The sequence below is a fragment of the Melospiza georgiana genome, chromosome 3, assembly GCF_028018845.1.
Source record: "Melospiza georgiana isolate bMelGeo1 chromosome 3, bMelGeo1.pri, whole genome shotgun sequence".
In the NCBI taxonomy this organism is placed as follows: Eukaryota; Metazoa; Chordata; class Aves; order Passeriformes; family Passerellidae; genus Melospiza; species Melospiza georgiana.
Window position 1 is genome coordinate 31,956,412 of NC_080432.1, and position 24,052 is coordinate 31,980,463.

The 24,052-nt window shown below is 44.5% G+C and overlaps 2 protein-coding genes across 2 annotated transcripts; both read right to left on the minus strand.

The window, feature by feature from the left end:
• Nucleotides 1-2,275: 2,275 nt before the first annotated feature.
• Nucleotides 2,276-9,207, minus strand: MTARC2 (mitochondrial amidoxime reducing component 2). Its single transcript, XM_058020313.1, has 7 exons — nucleotides 8,960-9,207; nucleotides 8,656-8,829; nucleotides 7,759-7,921; nucleotides 6,211-6,351; nucleotides 5,486-5,547; nucleotides 5,326-5,397; nucleotides 2,276-4,812 (listed from the first exon to the last, which is right to left on the minus strand). The coding sequence occupies exons 1-7, from the start codon at nucleotides 9,205-9,207 to the stop codon at nucleotides 4,683-4,685; spliced, it is 990 nt and encodes a 329-aa protein (XP_057876296.1). The 3' UTR covers nucleotides 2,276-4,682.
• Nucleotides 9,208-18,266: 9,059 nt separating this feature from the next.
• Nucleotides 18,267-22,352, minus strand: C3H1orf115 (chromosome 3 C1orf115 homolog). The gene is made up of 2 exons (XM_058020682.1): nucleotides 22,056-22,352; nucleotides 18,267-19,807 (listed from the first exon to the last, which is right to left on the minus strand). Exons 1-2 carry the CDS (start codon nucleotides 22,350-22,352, stop codon nucleotides 19,688-19,690), a joined length of 417 nt encoding a protein of 138 aa, XP_057876665.1. The 3' UTR covers nucleotides 18,267-19,687.
• Between the last annotated feature and the right edge of the window lie 1,700 nt (nucleotides 22,353-24,052).

Genomic DNA, 24,052 nt, shown 5'->3' on the forward strand with positions numbered 1-24,052 from the left:
GGCCCATGCTATGTGAAGAAATCAAGCAAGTATTTTCCAAGTCTAAACTTAATGTCTATTTCTTTGCTTTCTGCAGACAGAGAAGACTGCATTCTTACCCATCTGTTTTAATTTTTTTTAGTCTCACATGTCTATGTGTGAAATCTTGAAAAAATTGACAGATTTAGCTGCCACTTTTAACTTATGTCAAAGGGATTTAGGTAGGTCTGCTAAAAATAACTGTCCATGACTTACTATAAGTAATTGTGGCTGCTATGACTGAGGAATTGTCATCCTACATAATTTCTTGAAGACAAGCCTCAATTAACAGTGAATGAAGCTGGTTTTTGGAACTCAACAGTAAAGAGGCTGTGAGGGTTAGCACATCAGTGAAGCACAATAATTGTTTCACTGTGCTTATTATCTAGTGAATACAGAAAGTGAGAACACTCAGCTGTTAAACAAGCAGTGATAAGCTGTCAGAACAATTTTGTGCCCTAGAGAAGATACAATTCTCTACAATACTGCTCCTGGAGGACAGAGGAATTTCAACCAGCCTAGGTGTCTCACACATAACAATCAAAGGACAAAGGGCAAAAATGAGAGGTTCCCACCCAAACTCTTGACTGTGATGTACCACCAGCTGCTCCATGTCTCTACCTGATGTTTAGCTCAGGCTACAATTACTTGTGGTTTGATTTTTTCAGTGTCTATAAGTACCCAAAAGTGGGTATCAAGAAGAAGGATCCAGGCTCTTCTTGGTGGTGCCAAGCAATAGGACAAGAGGCAATAGGCAGCAACTGATGCACAGAAGTTCCCCCTGAATATGAAGAACTTCTTTAGTGTGCAGGTGACCATGCACTGCAACAGATTGCCCAGTGAGGCTGTGAAGTCTCCTTCCCTGAGGATATTCATGAACCATCTGGACACAATCCTGTGCCCTGTGCTCTGGGGTGACCCGATGACTCACTGTGCTCCCTTCCAGCCTGACCCTCTCTGTGATTTCCAGAAGCCGATGTGATGAGCTGTGGCCCTCTGGGGAGAATGGCATTCCTCAGGCCAGGTGATTGTTGAATACTGGGTATTGATGCTATTCCACAACCAGGGCTCATTCTCAGTCCATCTGCACACAAACACCTGGAGAACATGGAAGCACCCAGCACCTTGCCTTTGTTGACAGTCCCACCTTGAGCAGCCCCAGCCCTAACATACACCCTCTACACATCTAAGCCTTGCTTATTTCCTTTCCCCATCCAACCATTCCTGTTCTCTGGTCATGATGAGTAAGCAGATTTCTTACAGAAAATGCCCAGTGTGTGAAACCCTTACCGAATTTACCAATTTCTTCAGTTAAAATGCAAAGAATTACTAGTAACAGTGACATTCTAAGTTGAGATTGTTAACATTAACGCAATGAAGATTATGTAAAATATAATATTTCTCTTCCAGCTGAAGGCTGATACACATGTAGGCTTTATGCCTGCATCACTTTTTAGAATCTTCTGCCCCAAAAAAAGACTTTGTATGTGTAGTCCTCAGCCCTGCATCTACCTAGCACAGGGAATTTCTGATGGATCTTAAAAGACAAAAAGGCAATTTAAGGTGCTAGGATAGACCAGAAATGAACACCCTGTGGCAGCCCTTTTTGAAATTTTTGCCATTTGTAGAGGCAAGATTTGTAAATCTCTTGTCTTCTTACAGAGCAGCAGAGTGATGCCTTTGGAAGGCTGTTTTTCTCCTCAGAAAGCAGAAGCAGATCTTTCTCAGGTTTTCTTGAATGAAAATGTACCCACCACAGATCTTAAGCAACCTAGAAATTTCTGCTTTTAACAACTGTCATTCTTGTACATAGTCCTCTGCAAGAACTATTGGTACAATAAATGCTGTAATAAAAAGTTTTTGGTATTACACTCTGAGATATGACATGGATTGACTTGAGTAAACTCTCATACTTTTAAACATTTTCCCCTATTTTAATACGTCCCTAGAAAAAAAAAGTCAAGTCTATAAACATCTTCTTTTTTTTCTTCCCTCCTTACCAAATATCAATTAATGCAAAACCAGCACACTTATCTAGGATCATAAGGGATGCAAAACTGAGATGATGACTATTTATATCTAATGGTTCTGCTCTCTTACACATATCCTCTGGTTAACTGCACATATTTCTGAATTCAGAGGTAGGATTAAAAAAGACAATTGTCAGTATTAACTATGAGATCCTGCTAACAATAGCCAAAATTAAATGCTGAAGCAGAAAACAAAAAATATTCACAAACAAATGTTACGCCTTAAGAAAGCTGAATTCATTAGAAGTTTATACTTTTGTTTTCTTCTTCTAGAGTTAAAAAATTAACAATTAAGTACACAATTTAAAAAACAGTGGCTCATGATTGACACATTTTCAGTCAATTTTCTAAATTACTTAAAGAAAATCAAACACAATTCCTACAGTTACAGCAAATCAACAGCCATACGAGGATATTTACAGTGCAATGTTCTAACTCATGCTCTCAGCCTTACAAAATGGCCATATAATTGATTTGAGTGTCACCCCCCCCATGCAGACCAGTTTTAGGATTCCAGCCATATTCTGCTAAGAGGCTTAACAGGAGTAAATCAGGAGTTTAGATCTATGGCCTCTCCCAAACAGTGATGCAGATGGCAGTTTCTTCTTCCAAAGACAGCCCCATTTCCAAATCAGCCCAATCAACAGCAGCCTAACGAGGGGCAATGGGATCTACACCATGATTTGTGTTATGTAAAAGATGTGCCACTAGAACAACAGTGGAAAAAATATGTTTGGCCAGAAGCAAAAAAAAATTCAGCTCTTTTTCCTTCTGCTTCTGTGACTTAACGAAGAGACACACTCTTAACTAATTGCTTTGGCAGGCCAGCATGCTGCCTGTGCTTAATGATACCATTAGGAATTCCACAAGCTTTCAGCTTCTAACACTAAGAACTTCCAACATGTGCTTTTTAAGAGTGAACCTCGGAATTCTTTTTCTTTTTAAAAGATTTTTCTTTCATTTCTTCCCACTGGCTGCTGCATCAGGCATAACAATACACAAATATGCAACATGCACTTTAAACTGGGCACTTGTCTGTCCCAGGAAAACTTAATACTTACAGAGCACCCCTGCCAACAAAATGGCATTCAGAACAACTCTGAGTTCACAAATAATAGAAAACTACATCCTCAACATGACTGCTTCAGCCTTACCACATACATCCACCTGCACTTTCTCAAAGCTCAATGGCTCTTCATTTTACAGGTCTGAGTTGTGAACATGCACTGAAATTCCCTTTTCATACTTACAACAGAAAATGAAGAATCTAAACATCAGATAGGATCATATTAGTCCTTCTTCACAATTAATTTGCTTCTTCTTTTAGGCTAGAGCAACACTTTTCAAATTTAGTAATCCATAAACAAGAAACAAGCAGACAAGCATTTGAAAGATGGCTGGCTTTTGGCCTGGAGGCTACTTTAAAAAAAAAATCATGTAACATTTAAAGAATGTTACAATTTAAAGATAACATTGATGTAATCCAACTAGTTTTCTCCCTTATTTGTTTTATGCAGCAGAAAATATAATTGTCAGCTTCCTACAAACAGCTGACATTTTGGTTGTATTGGAGCTGGACTGGAGGACAACCAGAGATTTAAATGCAGAACCAGTAAGGATGTTAACATGCTCAAACTGCAGCTTCCCAAACGTCTGCTCAGCAGCCTAACTGTCTACATAAAGGGATTCACTGAGCCAGAGAGGAGCTGTGCATGAGCCCTACAGCATTGGCCTGGACAGCAGCTTGAACAGGGCAGGCTCAACATCAGATCATTCCCTTAGGCTTTTCTTCCCCTCCAATGCCCATGAAGTCTCTGACACAGTGAACATCCAGTTCTTTTAGTCAAACTGGAAATTCTACTGTTATGTTAGCAAATGCATCACTACTCTACAGCCTCAGTGTCACTGTATTGCTCACAGGATAAAAAATTGACAGTTCAAACTGTCAAGCCGAGGTCACAAACTAAACAAGCCCACAGCCTTACACATCATTACCTGGCACCTCCACCTCTACACCTGACTATTTAGTCAGCTCACAATCTTTCTGATATTGCTCCAATCTCAAGAGACAGCAGCAATCTTCAGGAAACAACTGCAAGGAAAGAAACACTGCTAAAAACTACCTCTGGACATAGGGCAAGATGATTAGGACCAAATGAGGGAAGCAGAGCCCTGCCATCTGCACTCCATGATCACTTGTAAAGGCAGCTCTATCTGTAAAGACAAATACAGTTTGTGCTTGGCATGACTGTTTTTGTGGTTCTTCATAGGCACTAAATGTATCTAACATGTGATGCAAACTCTTGCACACAAATTTGGATTCCAATATTATGGTTGACACAAAATTTTAGGAGGTGTGATATGCAGTAGTGCTGTGAAGCCTGTTATGGATCAGTTTCTTCTACCACAGCCTCCAGGAAAACTAAAGATCTAAAGATGTGGTTACTACAGGTATGCCAGAAGATTACGTGATCTGAAATGACTGGCACTTCACAGTGTCAAAGAACCTCCTGCACCTTAAAAAGCACAAAAAATATTGCAAGGAAGAAGAAAAAGTTATGCTGGCCACTGTGTACATGGAAAAAAAAAATCTGCATATCAAAGTGAAAAAGCATCTTCTGATCAAAGACTCCTTCATTCCCAGACCATCTTGTACACAGGGTCTCCAATTTGAATTGTTCCAGTTTTGTCAACAGCAAAGTATTTCCCAAAGAGAGGGCTGGTTTTGTAAATGTGTTTCTCAGATGGGTCACATAAGCGGTAACTGCAAAGAGAAAGCCCTTCTTTAGAATAAGTGCTAACAAAAACTACACATCAAAATATCCGTGATGAAAGAGAGGACATGCAAATAATGATGCCTTGCCTTGCTCATCATTTTAGGCTAAAAAGACTCAGGCAGGTCATATGGAGGAGAAAAAGCCTGACTGTATTCACACCTTCATGTTTAATATATACAAAAATATTTTTATAAAGAAAAGTCAAAGAAGCAAAGTTAGATCTTTAGATACCTTAAATACCTGCTACCCCAAGCTTTCACTGTAGCAGATATAACAGAGATAGGGAATATGGAGTTTGCAAGAAAGAAGGGAACATCCTGAATTTTCTTACCACACAGAATTGCAAGAAGTAGACTGGAAGCCAATATACACAGACCTTCACACTGCATTATTATGTCCCACACACACTTCAAACCACCTTTAAAACACTAGTCTCACATTTGTGAGGGTCTAGCCTAAATCCTCTCCCACAGTCCAAGAAACAGTGGTATTTTTATAACCTTTTCAATGTTTCCAAGGGCTCCTTCCTGTCAATGACTCCAGTGTCTGGATTAACAGTTGTTAAAATACACCTGCAATGACAAACAGTGCCAAAGCAGTCAGGGTTTCTTATCATAAACCTCTTTGTTCCTATGTAAAATAAAAGTCTCCAATGTTTACCTGCCACAACACACGGTCCCTTTCATTTCCACATCACCAATAAGAATATCCTCCCAGGTGTCCTGAGGGAAGTAAACATTAGGCACATATTAGACACAAGCACATGCAATTACTTTTCCAGAAGTGGCATAGTCATTCACAAAAAGGTGCACCATTCCAGATGACACCTTTACTAGCACCTTCAAAATATGTATAGTTACACTACAGTACTATAAAGAAAACCCTACTGTCATTGCATTTATCCAATTCAGGACACACTAATGATTCTATCTGAAAAGGGAGACACACAAGTAATGAATCCTGTTCTCCAACATACGCTTGTCTGAAGCACCGAGCCTAAAGCAATTTGTTCTTGCTGTTCTTGCTGTATGGGTGATAATCTGGTCTGTGGCCTCTGGTAAATCTACAGTTTTGCAGAAAGGAAATTTTTAGGGGAAGTAAGTTTTTGCTTATCATCTACACAAGCTTTCTATTGCAAATCCTCCTGGGAGATAAAAATCTATTCCGGCTTTAGGAGCTTTTTCATTTTGAGAAATAATCATTCATAGATCTGTGACCTCCAAAATGTTTCACATTCACTGATGTGAGCTGAAGCTTTATCTCTCTGGAACTCAGTTGTAAAAATCACATATGAGCTTTCCTCACCCTTGTTGGCACACAAAGCAACTGAGTTACAAAGAAACAAAAGCAAGCCTTCAAAAAGACATTTAAGACAGTTATTTTACCTCCTCAAAAGCACTGCAGTCTGTTACAAAAATATTTGGCCTGAAGTTCTGTATCTTAGCTTTCTTTTCCAGCCTGGTATTTAGATCATCCATCGAAGCTTCGGAGATGATCAAGACTGGACTGCAGTCAGGATACGCGACCTACAGAAACAAACACCACCAAATCCTAAGGTTGCTGTAAGAGTATGGGAGGAAAGTCAGTGCACAGCAAAAGACAGATATTGGAACCAGTGGCCTTTTAGGCTGCTCTGTTCAAGTTTTGATTTTCCTGAAAGTAGGTTAACAAGGAAAACAACAGGCTCTTCCCTATTTCAGTCACCATGGCAATTTTTGTGTGCTCAAACTGCCTTATCACAACACCAGAGGGAGTTCTACATCCAGAACAGCCCATACTCAATTACAGCTGTCCATTAATCAGTCTAGGATGCCTGGGCAGTGGGAGGGCCATATAAGCAAATAAGGTAAATGAACAGTATTTAAAAACCTCTAAATCTCCAAGAAGTGGAGTTCCACAGAGGTGGGGGCATTAAAAAAAAAGACATTTTGGTAACAATTTTAGTATATAACTCTCCTGCCTTTCTCTTACATTAGTCTTGCTTCATTTTTGTAAGTGCCTTTCAACCACAAGATGGTGAGCATCGAAATACCTATCCAAAAATTCTGCCTTTTCTTTCTTGCTATGATTACGGAACATCAGCCCTCCTAATCTGACGTCTCTATTGCTGAAACATTGTGTCTGTATTGGTCTCAGTGCCCTTACATAACAAATGCATATCTACAGAGGTCTATAATTGAATATACCTTCCTCTCTTTGAGCAGCAACAAGCATGCCCTACAAATAATAACATCGCTAAAGCAAGGTACTCACAAGTTTAATTTGTTTAAAAACCTTACATTTGATACAATTCAAAGTATCTTCACCTGAGAGAATTGTCAAGAAAAAAAGAAGGGCAGCAGTGGCTAAAATGATATAAGGATGTCTGAGCACAGCATCTCCTTTTCATACCTTTCCATGACATTTCTTTAATAACATACCTTCAAGCCTCTTCCACAGAAAGAGGCAAAACCTCTGAAACTTCCTTTTAATTTTAATTCATAGGGCCACAACTGTAACCAGCCTGTTTAAACATCATGCCTTTGAACAAAATACAAAGTAACACAACTTGTATCAGTATACTCCCAGACTTAACAAGAGATAGGGAGCGTAATCTTTCTATGCAACACAGATTGCACCATCAAAACATCATTAAAGATGTAACTTTTTTCTATTCACTGAGACACAAAAGGGTATTGTATTCTGCAATGTAATAGTTCCTCTTCAAGTATCAGTTTCAGACTCTTTAGCTGTGAATGGTCAATAGTTTAAAACCAATTTGAAGTAAAAATTAAGGAAGTCACCTCTACTGAAAAGAACACTCACATGGTTTTATTACACAACTACACACCTTGCTAAACTGGGTTCAATCACCAAAGATAAAATGGGCAGTTTCTGGTGGGTGGGTGGAAATGGTTAAAAGGACATACTTCTGAGAAAGAGTGTTTATTTACCTCATCTGTGTTTCGGAAAAGAGCTATTGTGTCTTTTGACTTTCTTGGCACCATGGAGGGCTCAAAGTGCACCAGTCGACAGGGCTCGGAGTTCAGGAAGGTGGTGAGCCATTGAGCAACTTCATCACCACAGTCTCTGCCTTGGATATCCTGTCCAAACACCCTGGAGAGTCACAACACATCAGCAAGTTAGCTGGAAACATCATGGTTCAGTGAAGCTTCTTATTCAAAGGTAAAAACCATGTTTTAATAGTGCAATATAAAGAAAATGAATAATTCCCAAAGGGCAACCTCCTTGTGGCCACTGTGTTTTGAAAGCTAAAGAACATGCACATGACCAGACAATACCAGCTGGTGAAAGAGTGAGCTCTGAAACAGTGTAAATGTGCCCAGAGCTGACTGCCCCATCAGTGACAGTAACCTACCTGCTCCCCCTACTTTGAGGGAAAAGGGGCCTGCACTTGCATTTGCATGAGACTGCTGCACCAAATGATTTCTACTGAGAAATAACTGAGAGGTAACTAATTTCAGAAAATGAACGACAGTTTGAAATTATGCGATTACTTACCACAACTGATATGTACACATATGTTATTAATTAAGTGTTCCTAACTGTTAAGGAAACCTTCCTTCAGATTTTAGTGCTGTCAAACTTTAGCCAGAGATGAGTGAGACTCTTCAGCTCAGACTTCACATACAAAATAGCTCAGTATCTTAAAGGAGGTTAAAGATTTCTACTGGAAACAAAGTCCATGGGGGTCAAAAAGCCACTGCCAGTAGAATACAAACAAGTTTATGCAAGGAATATTTTCCTAGCAAAAACCTGAAAAGAAAAGCACATGCAAAAGACAGCACTGAGAGAGAGGGAAGGGGGAAAGAAAAATCCTCCTTCAGTACCTGCAGTTGTGGACGGGATTTTTCTTGGAGAGCTTTACAGGCACGCTTATCTTCTCCATGTCCCCGGCCTCCAAGACCAAGTGCCCGTTTTCACAGGTGGCAGAGATAAGGACGAGGCGCGGCTCCTGGCGAGCTGTCACCATGTGCCCGTCCTCCCTGATCACGAGCCAGAACCTGCGGGGGACGGGGCACAAAGGCGCCCAACAGCGTGAATGCCGGGCAGGTGCTCCTTCCCAGGCCCTCAGGGAAACAAACACCCGACAGCCGCGGAGCCACGCGAGGCTCCAGGCCCCGGCCGGCCTACCTGTCCCGCATCTCTCCGCTGCGCAGCCCCATCGGCGTCACCTGCGCCCGCCGCACCGACACCCCCCGGCACGACTTCACCGGGTACACGAAGAGCCGGAGCACCGTCCCGACCCGCTGCAGGCGGCGGCGGCGGCGCGGGCCGGCCCAGCGCCAGGCCCCGAGCAGGGCGCCCAGGGTCAGCAGCGCCGCCGCCCCCCAGAGCCAGCCCTGCCGCGCCGGGCCCGCCGCGCTCCACAGGCCGCTCATGGCGACTGGGCCCCGCTGCGCGCCCGGAGCGGCCGTGGGCGGGAGCGGCACAGCCCGGCCCCCTCACACCGCCCCTCACGCCGCCCCGGCCGGCCTTCGGGGCCTGCCACCCGCCCCGGCGCTGCTGCAGGCCGGGCGCAGCGCGGAGCCGCGACCTTCGGTGCGTGAAAGGGGGCGGTGCAGCGGGAAAATACACGGCTGAGCGTCCGGCTTGGCAAAGTACCGGGGAATGATGTGTCCGTCTGATGCGCGGGCTTTTAGTGAAAGCAGCGCTACAGGAAGCGTGGTCTGTGTGGGAATGCACAAGTGCATCAAATTCGCGTTGGCTTTGTCTCGGGGAAGAGGGGAACAGGTGGATGAAGGCGTGGAGGGCAGCAAATGGGGTGTCCAGTGCTATGCGGCCGCCTTGGGACATCTGCACGCCGCAGCTGCCTGGTACCAAACTCCTGAGAGCCTTCCGAGAGCTTGCTGCTCGTTGGCAGGGTCTCAGGGAAGTTGCTTTGTGGGATACCCAGCTGCAAGGCAAATATGACATCAAATACGGGCTGGGGCAACAAATGGCACTGTTGCCGCAGGTCTGTTCTCACAGGCAAAGCAAGAGCTTTGGGATCTGATGGCCAAACTCACAAACTGAGTTTTTTATGATAAGTCTGCTGAGAGCAACGTCCCAGAATACAGAAGATGGGGAAGCTCAGTGTTGGGCATTTCTGGGGAGATCCAGACAGCCCAGCCACAATGGAAATATGCCATCAGCAGCATCCTGGTGGAGAGGGATGTTGAAGGTGAGGCTGTTATGAACCTTTTTGATAATGGGTACGTGTGAGCAATCAAGCCAGGAGAGTTCCTCACACTGACCTCAAGAATCACTTGATCATGACCAGGATCAGAAAATGTTCCTGTGAGTGGGAATCACCACAGATTGTAAGAAGTATGTTGGGATTTGTGAAAACCTGCTGGTGGATGAAGACAATGTGATGGATGTCAGAAGCAAAGTCAGTGACAGCAGATCTCTCCCTATTGGTGTGACCCCCCGAAATCTGATTTTCCTCATGGGCAAGAAGGGAGTCGACAGAGGAGTCCTTTATTAAAAGGACCAGGATATGACTGTGGGCAGGAAATCATGACACAAATAGTGCAAAGAGACAGACAGCTGCCTGAGCACAGAGAAGGGAATTAAACCTTCTCTGGTTTTGTTGCAGATGACTTTGCCTGCTTCTTTCAGATGAGGGGTGCTGGGCAGGCAGCAGCGCTGGGACACCAGCAGTCCACCTGAGTAGGGGTGGTACAGAAGGAATGTGTACATTCCTCATCAGGATGCTCTGAATTACTTTTGTGGTCTCCCAGCCATTTTGGGTAGTTGCACCTTGTTATTCACATGTTTCTTATTAATGTTGGGATAAAGGTCCCTGGTCACATTAGCTTTGTGAAAAGACAAGAAGGAGGGACAACGACAAAAAGACAAGAGAGCCTTTGCCCTGTTGTTCACCACTTTGCTGTTCAAACCATGCCCTGATTCCAGTCATGTGTTTTGGGACCTTTCTCCTTCTACAAGTACACCAAAACATTAAAGATAAACAGAACTTGTGTTTATTTTGAGTTTGCCCCCTGAACAAGCTCAGTTCTGGAAATTAAGTATTGATCAGCAGAGCCTTGTGCTGCTGTTGGATTGTGTGGAGGATGTGCAGAGAAAGCCTGCTGACTGCTCACCTTCCATGTCACTTGAAAGCCCATCTTATGCTACTTTACTGGGACACCCTGTCCTCCACATGCCTGGGATCCCCACATTGCTCCAGGTAAATCATAGGTGTTAAACTGCTTGGTCTGGTAAAACCAGACCTGCCCCACCATCTTCAAATCATTGACCCACTGAGTCAAAAATAATTACTTGTGATTGCTTTTCTGACTCCTCCACAGACACAAGAGGGGAACCAACCCTGCTGAGCGGGCTGAGAGCCCTTGCACTCTTTGGTAACCATTAATCTTCTGACTTAACACGAAGTCTATATTTTGTTGAATTTAATTGAATTCACACAGAGGTCTTTAATCTGCATCTGCACCCACATGAGCAGAAAAATGCTATAAGGGGAACCAGGCATCTTATGTGTTAGCAAATGTTCAACAAAACTGCAGCAACTGTCTAATGTCTGATAAGCAGTGCTTGCAAGCAGGAACCAAAACATACTAACAAAATACTAAAGAGAGAAAAACAAAAACTGGTTTTAGAATTTAACTAGGAAAGCAATGCATCACATGAAATAAATGAAAAAAACAAACAAACTACTATTTATGCTGGCCACTCCTGACAAACATTAATGCTTATTTTCACAAGCTTAAGGCAAAAATTAAGAACTAACTCCTGTGGTTTCTTGAGCACAGTATTCTCCACTGCGCAAACTACAAAGTGCAGAATGATTTTGCTCTCTGAACTTCTGTGTGTGAGGCATCAAAATAAGAGAATTTAGCAGAATTTTGAGAGAATTTTTTCTGAAAAAAATGGGTGATTTATTGCTTGCTTGCTTCATCTGGGTGCCAGAGAAAATAGGTGTGAAGCATGTATATACTCTACCAGCATGAGAATTTGGAGAAGTACAGACCTTGATGGTTGTGAGAAGCTACAGCTCTTTCCTAGCTGCACATTATGGGCAGTACAGCAATGTAAATAAGCAGTTCTTTTAGTTCAAAGGACTTGTTAACTGAATTCAGAAATAACTCACTTTGGCTAACATTCCGGTGTTAATTTAGAGAAAAAAATATTTCAAAATCCAAGAAGGACTTTAAGCTTTCATTCCCTAGATCTACTGACCTAAGGAGCTCAGAGAGATTTTATTTAGACCAGCCCTTCTGTTACATTCAGCCCTAACTCTTTTTGAAGAGTATGGTGAGAAGGAGCTTAAGGAAATAACAGAAGGCAGCAGCATCTGTATAATCTCTCTTCTGCTTTGAAACACAGATCATAAAATCAGAAATAGCTGTGGACAGCTAATTGTGGCTAAATGTTTCAGGTCTGAGTCTGCAGGCTTTGAGGAAAGCCCTCTTCCCTCATGCACCAGGTATCTCCAAACAGTCTGGCCAGCAGGTTTGTTTCATCCTCCATCCCAGGCACACTGGTTCTTACCTAGGAGCCGTCAGCTCCTTGCCCTGTTAAGCAGTGTGAATAGAGCCACTCAGACAAAATAGGTACTGGTTTTGTTGCAATCCAAACAGAGCCTCTTGTGTGACAGAGCTGTGTTTGTTGTAGCCAGAGCAGGCACAGTATTCCTGCCCTTAAAAGCAAATGACCATGTTTTCAATCGCTGATAACATCATCGAAGTTCAGGACAGTTGTGTTGAAATTCTCTGCACCAGGATCTTGTTTCAGGTTTCCTTAAAATGTGTCTGATCATATGAAAAATTCACAGTGTCAATCTTGCAGCAAACTGGGGCTGGGCTCCCTCAGTCATGAAAGTGATGATGCTGACATATCTTTAAAAAGCATGGTGTTAACTCAGTAGCAGAGGACAAATATTCAGGTAGAAAAAATTTTATGGAGAATGTAAAAGGCATATATGCCTTCAGATGTAGTGGGCAATTCGAGATAATTCTAGAGACAAACCTAGACACTCTTGTAGCAGCAGCTCAATCAGAGGACTAAGATAAATGGTGAAGAAAGAGTGGAACAATTTTATTTGTTTCCACTACAAAAAAGACCAGCAGCTGTGGATCTTCTAGGTCTTCATTATGTACACAGTGCTGTACTTTGCAAAAGGTATATATTACCACATTGAGGGGAGAGGTTTTGATGGACCTTATGGAAAAAACAGTGACAAAGACAGCAAAATACTGGCCTCAATTAGATGTCATTGTGTTAGGATAGAGCTAAATGTAGCCTGGGCTTGTCTCAGTAAAGGAATTAAATGCACACATCAGGGCTATGGCAATTGTTTTTTCAGTGACTCTCTGATAAATCAGCAAAAGGCAGGGATGAGGGGATAATGTCTCAAAGTATGCTGATTTCAACACGATATGATAAAAATCACATTATACTCACACACACACAAATTATATCCTTTATATCCTTTTTCCAAACTTAGAACAGACAATAATTTCAAAAATACCTTCACAGAGAGGAGGGGAGGATAAAAGCATTGCTGTTTCCTCTTAAAATCTTGCAGGATATCAAAGTTCAGTGAATCATGCACTAGAAATGAGCTCATTGAAATTCATGTGTGGAAAAATCTCAGGTGAGTAATTGGTGATGGTAGAGTTATAAGTAGAGTCATTAAAAATAGATGCCTTTTAATGGAGCCAGAGCAAAGAAATAAAAGGATCTCTCATTTTGATGAGGTTTTCCTCTGCGGAGAATTATTTATACCTAAAACCTGGGTGGGTTGATCAGCTACTTTGGTAGCTATCAGCTGTAACTCCAGACATATAGGAAGATGAATTGAAAATTCTCTTTTTCTTCCAGTCAAAAGCCAAACTACAGTCTCTCTAAATGCATCAGGACAGCACAGAGATAGTTTTTCCTGGCAAATGTTTGGCCCAGTATTAACAGAGGCTGTTGACATTATGAGTTCTCCCAGTGTTCTGTAAATGCTATTTTCCATCTGAATATAACATCCATCAGCAGCTACAGGTGTCTGAGGAGTCAGGGTAGAGCTGTGTGTCACCTGGGAGCACAGGTAAGGACCAAAGGAGAGAATTTGAGGGGAGCAAGGTATTTGTTCTGCAGCACAAACATTAACACTTCTGCAGCTCTGGTTTATCAGCCATCACGGGGCAGGATGGGATTCACCAAGGACAGGAAAGTCCCCACCCTAATTCAGGCACAGCTGAAAAAACAATCTGATGCTAGTTCAGTGTCCCAGGAAAGGAAGGAGCAAGGAGTCCTTTACAGGAAGCAGAAACAGGAATACAGAAAGCATGAGGAGGCAACTACTTGTGGTTTGCTGGAGCTGGGGTCCAAGGCACTCCTGGGGGGAGGGGGATGTCTCATTCCAGTCTGCCAACCTGCACTTCAAAATTCCTCATCTCAGAAAAAGATGAGATTTAGAAACAATAAGTGGCTGTGGCTCATTCCCTCGCCTTCAGTGAATCTTCCTTAAGGAATCTTTTTGAGAAGCAGCAAGAACTTCGGGGCAAAGTACAATACATTTTTAAGTGTTGAAGGGAAAAAAAACCCCGAGACAAGAACAATGTTCCTATGGCTTTACATTTGAAACACTTGGACAGAGAAGGCTCAGGATTCCACTGGGTAAGAAACACTGGTGTACAGAGGTGGAGGTTACACTGCTGAGACCCCACATCCTGAGGATGGCTCTGGACAAACAGGGAGGCCAGCCTAGGGAAAGGCAGGAAATCCCTGAGGCAGAACAACGGGCCAGGCTGACGAGGCTGGAAATCCGTGGGTTTTTTCCCAGGAGATGGCAGTAAAGGACAACAGGCTTTCAGCCAGCAGAACACAGGGAAGGGGAAGTAGTGGTGGAAGCTGAGCTGCTCCTCAGGCAGCGCTGCCACCCTCGCCAGCCGCTTCTTGTTACCAGGAGCAAAGCTTTATTCCTCGCGTCAGTGCTTCTAGCGAGGGTGAGGAGCTCAGACATTTCCATACAGTAGGTAAATTAAAAGCTTTTTGGTAACCATGGCAGAATCCCACTCACAACCTCATCCAGACTGGAAGAAGCCCAGGAGGTCTCTCCTCCAGCATCCCGCTCACAGCTGGGTGAATGCTGCATTCGCACTGGGTTGCTTCCCACTTTGTACAGTCGTGTCTTGAGACACTCCACAGACAGACTTCAGGCTCCTGAAGTAACCTCTTCTCATGGTTAATGATCATATTACTGCTTTCCCTGACTTGTTTCTGGCTGACAACTGCACAGTTTGGATTTATGACCATGACCTCTTGCTGTCTGGCTGCAGACTTCAGTAAGGAGCCTGGCTCCATCATGTTGGAAACCCTTTCTTATGTATTGAAAAGCTGTTGTCAAGTTTCTCCTAAGTCTTCCCTCCTCCAGGTGAACAAGTCCAGAGCTCTGCATCTCTCTTCGTGCACGTTGCAGGATTCAGAAAAGTGCACTGCCCTCTCTGAGCCCGGTCTAGACTTCACCCCAAAACAGGCCTGGCACCCTAATACTGCTTTCTAAAAGGAGAAAAAAGGGAAGGATTTTATTCCTTTATCTTCTCTTAATTTAATTATCTCCATTAATCTACAAGTTCTTCAGGGTCTCTACTTTTCCTTGAAGAAACAAGGATTTCCAAAGCACACTCTGTACAGGTAACTGCAGCAACTTTGTGCATATTTTAGGATCAGTTTTGTCTCAGAAGAGGCTAGTGTTCAACTAACAAGGCACTTAGGATAGAGAAAGAGAGACAATTGGTTTTACTGCACCCCAAAACAAAACCTTCCCCTTTCCCGGTCTTACAGACAGGCAGAGATCAGAAAGGACATTAATCCCTGAAGTGATCCTTGACCTGGGAGGGGCAAAGATCTCAAAGTGCTGTAATGCTCTCCTCAGTCACTGCACTTCCACAGCATGCTGTGCAAGAGTGCTTCCTTGCTGCAAATGTTACAGGACAAAGGACAATAGCCCTGAGTCCTCTGCTATTTCCTCAGAGCCTACAGTAAGCCAGAGGAGTAATTAAATACTCTGGCAAAACCAGCAGAAATATGCTTTTTTTCTGCTCCTGTGACTCATTGGGCACTCACCAGGAATAGGCAGGAATTTAAAGTAAAAGTGACTTGCCAGGCTGTCTGGTTAGTGGAGTTTGTTGCTGAGAAAAGCATGGACAAGTTCACTACGTATTTCTTGCCACTCTTGCATGTATTCACCTTCCCAAACCTATTTATCCTGCCATTTTTCATAAAGCACAGTGAAAGGGAATCTGAAGAGAACCAGATAGGACAGCAGCACACCACTGGAGACAAACCTGGCAAATGAAGCCATGGGTAGAGGTTTCATGCAAGGGGCTGAAGGGAGGAACATATTTTGTCCAGCTCAAACATCAAATCAAATCTTCCCCATGTACTCACCATGGTATCCACCACATCTCACATTGTTTATGAGCAAGTCAAACATCTATTTTGTTCCTCAGAGGCACCAGGAGTTCAGCTGCAGACAAGCCTGCTTTAATAAGAGAGCCTGTGTGCATCTGTGGGTTGAAAGCTGTCCCTGCTGGGGTGGCTTCTCCAAGGACCACTTTGCCAAGAATACACAACCCCTGTGACAAAGCCAAGATTCAGTCCCACGCTGCCCTCATGGCTTGGCACCTGCCAGGGCTGGGAACCCAGGTTCCTCACCAATCCCAGCCTCCTCCCCATCACCATCGTCTTGCTCTCCTTCATCTCACATGCAGACTTTCAGCATGGCAGCTCTACTTCAGGTGGAGGCAGCCTATTTTGCTGGCCGAGCAGCTGACCTGCCAGTTGATGTTGAGGGGGCCAAGAAACATTTCCTCATCTCTCATGTCACTGAGACAACATTCAGCCACAGAGCTGCAGGACCTGCCCTGTTCCACCGGTTTGCACCATAGCCAAGCCAAACCTGGCCCAACAGAGATGCTGCCATGACTGACAGGCAGTACAGCCTCTGCCATCCACCCAGCTGAAAAATGAACCTCACCCTCTGGATTCAGATTTTCTAGACACTGCTTCGTGAGCTGGCCTAATGAAGAGAGTAGCAAACCCTGAGGCCAAGGCTTGGCCTCACAAATTCCCTTCAGGAGCTGAGGAGTGAATTACTGCTCAAGGAGAACTGATAAAGAGCACTGATTGGTAACCTCAATGAGAACCATCAGTTCGAGGGAGGAAAGTGAATCATTAGCTGGTTTATTGCAGCAGCACAGGTTACTCACTTATTTTCCTTTCTTTGTCCTCTTTCTTAGTTTTTGGTCTATTTTAGAAACATTGGCCAGCCAAAGCTGACTCACCAATATGCCTGAGGCTTTTCTTTTCTCAGGCTCACACAGAAGAACCATGGACATGTCATTCAGGTTCTGTATGGATAGCAACCAGGTTATTCCCTTAAAGTTCCACCAGGTGAGCAGAGACTGGATGTCAGCAGGCAAAAGTCCACTGTGCTGAGCAGTTCAGGAGCTAAGGTTCATGTTTACCTTTGTGGAAAGTCTGAACGGGCTGGACTCTGTGTGTTGCAATGAGGGAGCAGCCTTACTAGTCAGGGGGCAAAGAGACAAATAGATGGGACACTCACTCCACACAGAAAAATGGAGACACAAATCTCTTCCTACATGGCTTAAGTAGTTTGAAAAAAGGTCTAATGATTTATGCTGTAAGAGCACTGTAAAACATGGAGGGGTGTAACAAAATGTAAAGTTAATCTTAAACTCTGCAGGCTGGTGTGGCATGTGGGTGTTAGGACAGCCTTGTTCTTATTGCAGTATAACAGCCCTATGGCATGCTGGTGGGGCAGACAAGAGGGACAGGTCTGTCTGACGCTGTCGAGGCAGAGACGGAATGAAGGACTCCATCCTTCAGAAGGGGAATCAGAAGGCTGAAGGCCAGCTTAATGAAAGTAGCAGGTCCTTTTGTAATGTGGCTTGCTAAGGTGAGACTTGATTGGTCTCAAAGTAAAAACCTCTCACACCATTGGCGAATTATGAATAGCACACTCTGGAGAATTGTATCTATAAACAATGGTTACAGAAAGAGAGATAATAATTGTTTTAATTCTTTTCTCTAAGTTTCCCACAGCTTCTCACAGCTTCCCAGGAAAATCCTGGCACAGGTATGTCTCTCTGTTCAGAGGATATGTGATTCCTACAGTCTGTTCCCACAAAAAAGCTCAAGAGAAACAACTGAAGGTATGAAATCAATGAGCAAAATCCTCTTGTGGCTGTTCCTACCCCAGCTTCTGCAGCCTTAGATCCTCTGCAGCCTCATCTCCACACCTTGCTGTTCCTGAGCATTTCCACACGGTCTGGGCTACAATCATGTCCTACCAGGGCCCTGAGGCCACAGGCAAAGCAACGTGGGGAAGTTTACACTGCAGCTTCCCCTCGCTGGCTGGGTTGCTGCTGAGAAACTCCTCTTTTGTGAGCTTACTTAGGAGTGTAGGTAAAAGCAGACATGGATCTCATGGCTTTTATTTACAGTCCAGTTAGAAAAGAGCATAACACCCCGCCCCCTCCCCCCTCCATCTGATTCATTTGCTACATTTAAAAGAAATACAGTGTGGTTTGCCAAGACATACAAACTCCTTTGTTCTGAAAAGGCAAAGAAAGCAAGTGAACAGCATTTTTTTCCAGTTAAGTCAACTCCTTGATTACAAAAACACCATCAAAACTAGAAAGATACATAATAGACAGAGAAAGTGCTAGCAGGGCAGTCAGTTACGACCACCACAAAAGACTGACAGAAAAAACCAAAAACCAAAAAAAAACAACCACAAAATTTTTAAGGCACATAAACCACCTTGTTCCTGTGTCATCAATGTATAGTTTATGTCCCTGGAGGTGTGACATGGAAGCTGCTGCATCTGCAGCACTGAGCTGAGCTATCTGGTATTGACATCCTCTGCTTACAGCTTCCAGGTGCAGAAATTATGATGGAGCTGGCAGGTTATTTGGCCCCATTCTCATACATCACACCTGTCCATTCTTATACCAAATGCTGTATGTATATTTTTTTTCTCAGATGCAGCTGGCAAACATTTGTTTTTGCCCTGGTGAACACCACAGAATTAGGTGTAAAATGCTCAGCTTCCAGAATCAAGTATATCACATATAAACTCCACTCCCAGTAAAAAAATACATGCAGATTTCATAGTAGCAGAGGAAAAGTTTAAAATGTTAATCACAGTGAGCCTTTAATGCCCCAAAATCACAAATACACACCTTGTTTTCTTTCTGTAGTTTTACATCTTTCTCATGATTATTTAAAGGCTTGTTATGTCCAGGGTTTGAAATGCACAACCATGGTGCAGCAAAGGTCTCCGTGTCTCAGGCCACATTCCATTTATGTCCAAGTATATTTTTAAGTACACTCATAATCTTAACCCTCTCAGGTGAAAAACCACAACAAACTCAGAATCTCAGAAAACCAAAGACTATCTTTTCCTAATTCTCTGCTATCTGTTCCCTCCACTGCTCTGACAATTTCTCTCACTATTCAAACTCATCTCCACCTCTCCAGCAGCTCTGCCATCCTCTGTTGTCCTTCATTTCTCTCTCCCTCATCTACTTGCTTTTCCATCCATCCTTGGCTCCCTTCCACACAGCAGGAAGCTCTGGAAAACCAACTCAAGCCTGAAAACAAACTTCAGTTCAATTATTCAAAGATTATTTTCTCATCCTTATACTTCTTTGACTTGATCTGATTTTACAGAGCACCAGAATTTTTTTCAGAGAAGAGCACTCAGTCTTGGGAAGGGCCTGGTGCAGGGGCTCAGGGGTGTTGGTCCAAGAGGTTTTTCAGATCCAAGTCTCAAATTTAATCCTGAGAAGGCAGCAATGGCCTTGTGTCCTCTCCCGTGGGGCACAGGGAGCTGCGCTAGCGGACGAAGGATGCCACGTGTGCTGACACTCCAAAGGGAGCAGAATAGGCTGCTGCTAATCCTTGCAGGCCAACCACCAAGTAGTGACAACCCTTCTGCAGAACCTTCCCGACATTCTGGGGAGAGAGATGAGAAAAAGGGATAAAAAAAAGACAAGGTGAAAGAAAATACCTTCACATAAAATCATTCCAACAGCCAGTGTCACAGCCCCAGAAAATGAAATCCTCCCATAGCTAACAAGGGTTGAAGGGTGGAAAAACATTTTACCATCTATTTTTACATAGGCCTACACACCCACAGGGTATAGTTAAACTGAACGGATGCAGCCTCCACAGGAAGCCAGGCTTTTACATGTGATTCTGTTCAAGAATAAAATTAGTTTAAATTCACCCTAGTTTCTAGAAGTACATAATTCCCACATTACATGTTCTAACTATGTTAGCAATCCTAGAAGTTCATAATGTGCCTTATTACTGGAGGTAAACAAGAGGGCAGTAATCACTGAGAATATTTTTAAGGAAATGTCACTGCTTTTTGTCAAAATAAGAAAGTTTTGGTCCACATCAGTACACATTCAGGAAGTCACCTACATACTGCACTAGAGATAAACTTGCCATGGATTATTTAACTGAAAACCTTAATCTAATTTTAATTTCATTTTTGATAGTTTTTGCTCACGTGGCTGCTCTCAGCTGGGGAATTAATACAATGTAGTCAGATTTGGAGGAAGATCAGAATTAATTGTTAGTAACTCCTTATGGTTGCGTAGGACTAGATTAAAATGACCTCTTATAACATGGAAAAAACCAAATCTGAGTAAGTATTTTTAAATCAGTGAAATCCAGTCAATATCTATTATATTCTTATGATTTCTTAAAGCTGGATTACAGAGGTTCTAGCACATAAAAACCTTCAGCTGTCATGATGCAAAAACAGGTTAAACTTTGCTGGTTTTACTCCCATGGAGTCTTACTCAAAATGAGTTAAGATGCCAAAATAAAAAGGTGGCTGGAGCCTGGGGGCAGATCCTGAGGCTGGAGGAGGAGATGCAGGGCCTTCCCTTCCCACATCTGCCCCTGCCTCACTATGTCACGCTGGAGTCTTCTTTCCCCCTTCCTGCCCTTCACTCACCCAGACCTCACCTGTTCTTTGTTGGGTTGTTCTTTGTGCCAGAGCCAAACTGGCAACCCTTCCCTGTGGGAATGTCATCTGATCAACACAGTGCCCAAGAACTGGCCTGTGCTCTAAACACCATTAAAAGCCAACAGCAACAGCGCCACCAGCAAAGTCATGACCTGCTGCAACCATTCTCACAAGACTGCACTGTACAGATCAGGCCTACAGGCTTGAGACAGCTTCCTACTGCATGGGACCTGGAAAACACAGCGCTGGAAACTCAATCAAATTATTCATGAAAGAAAAATATTCTGGTAATTTCTTTATGAAACAGTAGGATTTGAGAGGCAGTTCCTGACAATGTTGACATCTGTAAACTGAATTTCAAATGTAACTTTGCCAGGCTTAATAGCATTTTCTACATGTCAGACATAGCAAGCATATCTTTACCAAAAATAATGGGGTTTTTAATAGAATGCAGTAGAAAATCATATCTCATGCTGACATCTGTAATGTCAGCAGCAGGAAAGGATTCCTGACAACAGACAGGTTTCTCCTGATAACACAGAAACTATTTTTTGCTACGAACATCCAAGACATACCTGAGGTGTACTTAAGCGACATGAACAAGAGAAAACAATAGAATTCTTCCACATGGCAGTTTTGTAACCAAAGGCACCCATCATCCGGTGGGAGAAAAACCAAACCACCAGACTGTAGGACTTGTGATTTCCCACACAGGAAAGCAAAAGAACAATTTTGATCCAAAATTGTTGTTACAGATGAAGAACAAACTGCTTTTTTTTCCCCTGTAAATCACAGCAGTGATTTCAAAGGGTCACCTTGGCCAAGGAATGTCCTGCAGGGCTTTTGACCATTTCTTTCGGGCACTTCAGTAGAAGGCAAAAAATGCAGGCCAATTAACTGGAAGTTTTAAGAAATAGTTTTAAAATTATGACGCCGAGGAACGCAGAACCAAGCGAGACAGCACCCGTCCCCGTCACATGGATCAGCTTAGTGTCATTTTCACTTCGAACAGACAGATTTTGTGCTCTTTGATCCAGGCGACGGTCGGCGTCCGCCCCCCCGCCCCAGCTCCTTCCCGAGCAGGTCCAGAGCAGGCGCTGGCTCCGAACCGCCTGCGGGACAAGGGGCATTCCGAGAGCCCCGTGGAACTGCCGGTACCGCAGGCCCCGTGCCGGGGTCCCCGTGCCGAGGGTCCCCGTCCAGGGCGCGCTGTGTCCTCACCTTTCCGTACTTCTTCAGGCGCTTCCCGTAGGGCCGCTTGCCGGGAGCCCGCGGCGGGCGCAGCGGCTCGTAGGGGCCGGGCAGGACGGCGAAGCGCACCTTCCTGCAACCGGCGCCCTCCTCCTCCTCCTCCTCCTCCTGCTGCAGCGCTGCCGGCCGCGGGGCCCCCGCGCTGTTCCCGGCCCCCGCCGCCGCCTCCTCCTCCTCGCCGGACAGGATGGACACCTGGTCGTCGCCGGCCCCGCGGCGGGAGAATCTGCCCCTCACCTTGGCGCCCAGCCGCGCACCCACCGTCATGGTGCCTTCGGGCGCCGACCCGTCTGCGCCGACTTCGGCCGCTTCCTCCGCCGCTGCGCCACAGGTGTGGCCGGAGGCGGCCGCTGCCCTCTCCCCGGGGCGGGCCGGCCGCGGGAAGAGGCGCCCCGGCCCGGGGCAGGCGGGCGTGGGCTGGCGGAGCCCCGGCTGCGGACCCCGGCCCTTCCGCCGCTCCGGTGCGGGGAGCCGGGAGCCGCTGCTGAGCCCGCGACTGGAGTTCGTCAGCTCAGCGGGGACAGGCGAGCGCTGTCGGGGCGGCACAGCCCCCGAGCTGCTTCGGCCGCGGCTCTGCGAGGGCCGGCGAGACCCTCGGAAGATCCTGCCGTGGCACCGCACGCACGGCCCCGGCCCACGGCAGGTAACGCTCTTCCCTCGTCAGAGAAAAAGGCCAAGCTTCTTGGACATCCCTCAGTTATAGGTGTTCCTACTAAAGCCACGGATGAACAGCCTCTTCTGCGTCCTGGGCTGCGTTCGAATGCCCCTGGGCAAGGCGAAAGTGATGAAGTTTCTCAGTGCCTTTGCCCAGATGCTGGGGGAGGCTGTGATAGCCCCACCTCCGCGGCTGGGGTGCTGCAGTGTAACAGCTGCCTCTGCTAAGCGGTGTTCCTCTGCTAGGGCACATCAAGAAACACAAAATTTTACAGGGAGGATAGATACAATTTATTAAACCAGTTGGTGTATTTATCAAGATTTGATATGCATATGAAAGTTTGGACAGGCAGATGCAACAAGGGGACAGACTAAACCTTTCCTCTTTAGTAAGAAAAGTCTAAGAAACAAAGCCTTGAATCCGCATCTCCCCAAGACGTGTGTGTAACATTCAGAAAGTAAATCCTGCACTTCACATTCTTACCTGCCCCAAGGATGGTGATTCACCGCCTTCACAGCTCCAGAAAGAGCTATGTAAAGAACAGGGTGGGCGTGTCCCTGAAGGGTGGAAGGTGTGAGCTAAGTCTCAGGACTGTCACTACAGGAGAAGAGCTCTATCCCAATAAATGACAAGCTCTGAGGTAGATAATTTTTCCCTATCTTCCCAAGAGAGGCAGACCTTTCCCCCACGGTCTTGGTTTGTATCTTGCAAGCTTGCTTCCCTTTCCAGAACTCAACTATCAAAAGCCTCACAGAATACATCTCTCAGCTGAGATTTAGTATCTCCATTTGCACGGTGGCAGGGGAATCATAACATGTTCTGAGATGAACAGGTCGAAGGTACCCTCAGGTGTATGACACCAGATACCAAAACCTCATGTCTAAACAGTTCATAGAGTTTTAGCATCATCCACTACCATATGGCATAATAACCCCACTTGGTTCCCAGCAATGCCATTCATTCAGTGGACCAGGAATGACTGTTTATTGTATTTTCACTGATTTATATACAGTTTAATATTTTTAAACTGGACTGTGTGAAAAGAAATGCACTAGTTTTGGAAATGTTGATATACCTCAAAGCAAGAAATGCAAAAAACCTCCCAACCCTGACTAGCTGAACCATGTAGTAACCTCACTGCTCACCCTCCACCCATCCCAAATAACTCCCAGAGATGCTGCCAACAAATTACAATTGAATTCATGAGGTCCCTGGAGATTTGAGGCACCCGTATCCTTGCCTCAAGCTGGGAAGTTTGATGTGGCATTTAAAAACTTTTGTATTTCTAAAGTTAAAGCTGTGCTGATAAAAT

Coding starts and splice junctions, on each gene's coding strand:
- MTARC2 (XM_058020313.1), bottom strand. CDS start 9,207: ATGAGCGGCCTGTGGAGCGCGGCGGGCCCGGCGCGGCAGGGCTGGCTC. Junction 7,922..8,655: donor AATCCCGTCCACAACTGCAG/GTACTGAAGGAG, acceptor GTGACTCTCCAG/GGTGTTTGGACAGGATATCC. Junction 5,398..5,485: donor GGGACCGTGTGTTGTGGCAG/GTAAACATTGGA, acceptor TTGTCATTGCAG/GTGTATTTTAACAACTGTTA.
- C3H1orf115 (XM_058020682.1), bottom strand. CDS start 22,352: ATGACGGTGGGTGCGCGGCTGGGCGCCAAGGTGAGGGGCAGATTCTCC. Junction 19,808..22,055: donor GCCTGAAGAAGTACGGAAAG/GTGAGGACACAG, acceptor CTCTCTCCCCAG/AATGTCGGGAAGGTTCTGCA.